The sequence below is a fragment of the Triticum aestivum genome, chromosome 2A (genome assembly GCF_018294505.1).
Source record: "Triticum aestivum cultivar Chinese Spring chromosome 2A, IWGSC CS RefSeq v2.1, whole genome shotgun sequence".
NCBI lineage: Eukaryota > Viridiplantae > Streptophyta > Magnoliopsida > Poales > Poaceae > Triticum > Triticum aestivum.
In genome coordinates this window covers 727,197,107-727,201,168 of record NC_057797.1, presented here as the reverse complement: position 1 = coordinate 727,201,168, position 4,062 = coordinate 727,197,107, and the positions used below count along the sequence as shown (strand labels likewise).

At 52.0% G+C, this 4,062-nt stretch overlaps 1 protein-coding gene across 1 annotated transcript; it reads left to right on the top strand.

Annotated features, from left to right (window-relative positions):
• The first annotated feature begins 217 nt into the window (after positions 1 to 217).
• On the top strand, positions 218 to 1,809 carry LOC100049032 (WRKY DNA-binding transcription factor 70). Its single transcript, XM_044603289.1, has 3 exons — positions 218 to 649; positions 771 to 875; positions 1,039 to 1,809. The coding sequence occupies exons 1-3, from the start codon at positions 372 to 374 to the stop codon at positions 1,538 to 1,540; spliced, it is 885 nt and encodes a 294-aa protein (XP_044459224.1). The 5' UTR covers positions 218 to 371; the 3' UTR covers positions 1,541 to 1,809.
• The last annotated feature ends 2,253 nt before the right edge of the window (positions 1,810 to 4,062 follow it).

The following is a 4,062-nucleotide window of genomic DNA, read 5'->3' as shown; positions in this document are numbered from 1 at the left end:
ACAGAACACAGGCGATCTTCAGATCCTCAGAGCGCGGTGAAATATTACAATGACGCGGCACGCACCCCCGCCACCCGCATCACCCCCGCCCTCGTCATCCCCTGACGACCCGCACTCGTCACCCGCGGCGGCAACTTCCGGGGTGCTTCCCCCTTGGACAATACCTCCACACCAAGGAAGCTCGTTTCTCCCACATGCGTGCATCTGGCCAATCGCCCGCCATGATATATACGATTCTTCCACCTACCTTCCTCAAGCTGCCCCCCGCCCTTGCCTTGCTGCTCCAGAATCCAGATCACTGGCAGTAGACGGTAGTGCTGTGCGCGCGCGCGAGTAGCTAGCCGGAGCAGGAGAGTGTTCGAGTTCACGAGATGTCCATGGCGCCGTACGAGCAGGTGATGGATGACCTGGCCAGGGGGCAGCAGTTCGCGACGCAGCTGCAGGGCCTCCTCCGGGACTCCCCCAAGGCCGGCCACATCATGGACCAGATCCTCCACACCTTCTCCCGCGCCATCCACACCGCCAAGGCCGCGGCCGCGGCCGCTGCCAGCGCCAGCGCCAGCGAGAGCGAGGTCACCGATGGCGCAAGCAGCGGCGGGAAGAGGAAGCCCGCCGCCCGCGGAGGACCGCGCAAGGCCTGTCGGACAAGGTGAGGCGGCTCGACCTCATGATTCTTGATATGTTATTAGTTATAGACTGGATATTTTGTTAGCATCGTGACAATGAACTGGAATATGTTTGTAAAGTCTCTTCTTTCTTGCGCGTTGCAGGACCCAGGATTCGTCCGTCGTGACCAAGAACATGAGGAGCTTGGAGGACGGGCAGACATGGCGCAAGTACGGGCAGAAGGAGATACAGAACTCCAAGCACTCAAAGTACGTTTCTGCCCTCCAATCATCATCAATAAACGGCTAAAAAAACACCAAGTGTGGTGCCAATAGTGCTCTGCAACAACCGGCGCTGCCTGTAATTAATCCCTCGATGGGCCTCCGTGAACTGACAAGCGCCATGGATGTGTTTTGTTCTCCTTGTCCACAGGGCCTACTTCCGGTGCACGCACAAGTACGACCAGCAGTGCATGGCGCGGCGGCAGGCCCAGCGCTGCGACGACGACCCGGACACGTTCAGGGTCACCTACATCGGCGCGCACACCTGCCGGGACCCCGCCGCCGCCGTGGCGGCGCATGCTCCCGGCACCGCAGCCGGCTGCCACCTCATCAGCTTCGCGCCGGCCGCTGCTCATGGCACCACCACCAGCACCACCACAACGAACAGCAACAAGGTCGGCGAGGACGCTGCGACGGGGTCCGGCCTGCTGCTGCCTGGCCTGAAGCTTGAGGGCGGCGACCTGGAGGAGGTGCTGAGCAGCCGCACGCCCGGGAGCTCTGCCCTGTACGGCGGCGCCGCGGCGGCGGCGGCTTGGCCTGACCAGGGCGACGTCACGTCCACCCTGCAGTACGGTGGTGCCGGTGCCTTTGGAGTGCTCTTTGATGGTTACCCGTATCTCGAGGACATCCTGTCATACGATCTCGACCATTGATCGGTCGAGCTGCGGATTGGGAGGATCGACCGATCGACTCGACGCGTATATATATGCAAATAATGGTCGATCTTCCCGATTGCGCGTCGTAGGTTTAGTTTGTACATTTCTTTTCTGCATAGTGTCACTTAGAAGTTGCATCTTTGCTACTCATCCATCCGTCCCATGTGTACGTGGATTATGTTAGCCTTTTAGCTGAGTCGAGACTTTTGATTCTCCAAGTGGCTGAGAAGTGAACACAAACTTTCAGTATATTATCTACCACTTGTGTAAAAAGTTACATAGCCTACTCGGTTAGGGCATCCTTCAAAATAGACTCTCAAATGCTCGGCAAACGTTAGGGTGCGTTCGCTTCACAGGAATTCTAGTCTTTCCAGATGAATATCCCTTCCATAGTTTACATTTCCTTCGATGGCGTTCGGCACAAAGGATTCCGCTACAGCATTCCTGTGGAAAGTTCCTCAAACAGTGGCCATCTCACAGGAAAATATAAATCTGGTCTGGGCTCATTTTTGGGCGGAGGCCCGAGGCAATCACGGCGCAGGCTGAATAAAAAAAATACTCCGTCCGTTTCAAAATATAATGCGTCCGCGCTTTTCGAGGTCCAACTTTGACCATAAATTTAACCAACGAGACTAACTACGACGGGAGAAAAAATTATATAATTGAAAACTTCTTTCGAATACGAATTCACTGATATAATTTTTTGCTCCCGCCGCAATCGGTCTTGGTAGTTAAATTTACAGTCAAAATTGAAGCACGTGGATAGAGGAAGTACTACATTGTGGAGCGGAGGGAGTATCATTCACATGGGTGTGACAGAAGCCAAACCAGCATGCAGCCCTTCTTGGCCGAATAAAATAATATACTGTTGCATTAGTTGTACGGTTCCTTTACTCACCTCTGTGAACGACTTCCTGTGAACCGAACAATTCTTATTCCTATGTTTCGAGAACCGGAGGAAGACAATGGGAAGACAATTCTTATTCCTATGTTTCGAGACATGGGCTACAAGAAGAATCCTCCACCTGTTTTTTCTGTGATCAAGAGGAAGACAATGTGGATCACTTACTGCTACAATGTGTCTTCGCAAGGTAGGTTTGGTTCTTATGCTTCTCCAAGGCGAACATTGATCTAGGCATGATTCCCTCGCACCAAGACAAGCTTCAAGATTGGTGGACTAGCACACACAAGCAAATCCGCAAGGAAGAAAGGAAGGGCTTTGACTCATTTGTCATGCTCATCAGTTGGACGCTATGGAAACAAAGGAACAATAGGGTTTTCCGATCGGGTAACATATGTAATGTAACTGACACGACAGAGCTTATTTTTGCTGATTTACGGCAATGGGCTCTGGCAGGAGGGAGAGGAGTTCATCGATATTGCGAGTAGTAGTGTAATATGAGTAGGAGTGTAGGAGGGGATCGCCGGACTGTGGTGATCTAGCCATATTGATCCTCTTGTACATATTTCTCTCTTCTTCTATAAAGCTAAGGTGCGTCATTGGCGTACTCTCGAAAAAAAAGAACCAGAGGAATGCACTGTACAACCTACTGCATTCCTGTACTTTTTTACATTCCTCTGTTTCTCTAAACTGTATACCGAACGGGGCCTGAGTTGTTTGCACTCGGGATGCACTTTGCCATCCAATATTGTCTCACATCGGTACCGCAAACCAGAGGCAAATCAATGGGCTTTGTAGGAGTCCCGACCTTCACCACATATAACACTGATGACACCCTCGGCCCACCCAAAATCACACTCGGATTTTCCCTCCTTCTCTGCATTCGCCTTCTTTCTGGCGCCGCCACAACTGTAACACCTAGCCGCCTGTCAAGCCCTCGCTGGACCTCCGCCGCTCCAGCCGGTCGCCACGTCGCTTTGCCTACGCCATTGTTCCACATGTCTGGTTTGTCCGCCACGCAGGTACTATCCTCCCCGCGGATGTCGTCCGTGGGGTCACCACACCCGACAAGTTTTTCGTGAAATGCACGTGCTAGATTTGTGACAGTTGTTCTCCCTTCTTTGAAGCAATGGGTTTATACGTGGAGTATTATGCAGGCGGTCTTTGCAGACGCGGAGCATGCGAAAGAGCATGTTCTCAATTTCAAGGCATCAATCAAGGGTCATTGAGTGCTGAATCGGTACTTGGCACGAGGGGATTTAACGATGATGCATGGCTTGCCCCTGATGCCCTATTCGCGGGACAATTCTCACTGATGCTTTCGGATGCGCAATTTTTTTTGATTGCCTCTACAATGGCGTCTGGGCCTACGATGACTACTTCATCCTGAGTAAGGATGTTGTTAGGGCATTTCACACCTTAGTGTTTTGGTGATGATGACAACACATTTTACGGACTAATCGTGTGCCCTAGTTAATGAGATATGATTTGTTCGGCGCAAGACGGTTAGGCATTGCCTCTGAATGGAAAAGATTGAAGATGGAGTTGTCGGCGTGTTTAATTCTTTGGTCGTAGGAAACCCGCACTATTAAGAGGGAACCCACATCGGAAGGTACTG

Bases quoted from the DNA above. Each gene is read 5' to 3' on its own strand.
- LOC100049032 (XM_044603289.1), top strand. From the start codon at position 372: ATGTCCATGGCGCCGTACGAGCAGGTGATGGATGACCTGGCCAGGGGG. The intron at 650-770 runs GTGAGGCGGCTC...TGCGCGTTGCAG, and splicing joins CGCAAGGCCTGTCGGACAAG to GACCCAGGATTCGTCCGTCG. The intron at 876-1,038 runs GTACGTTTCTGC...CCTTGTCCACAG, and splicing joins CAGAACTCCAAGCACTCAAA to GGCCTACTTCCGGTGCACGC.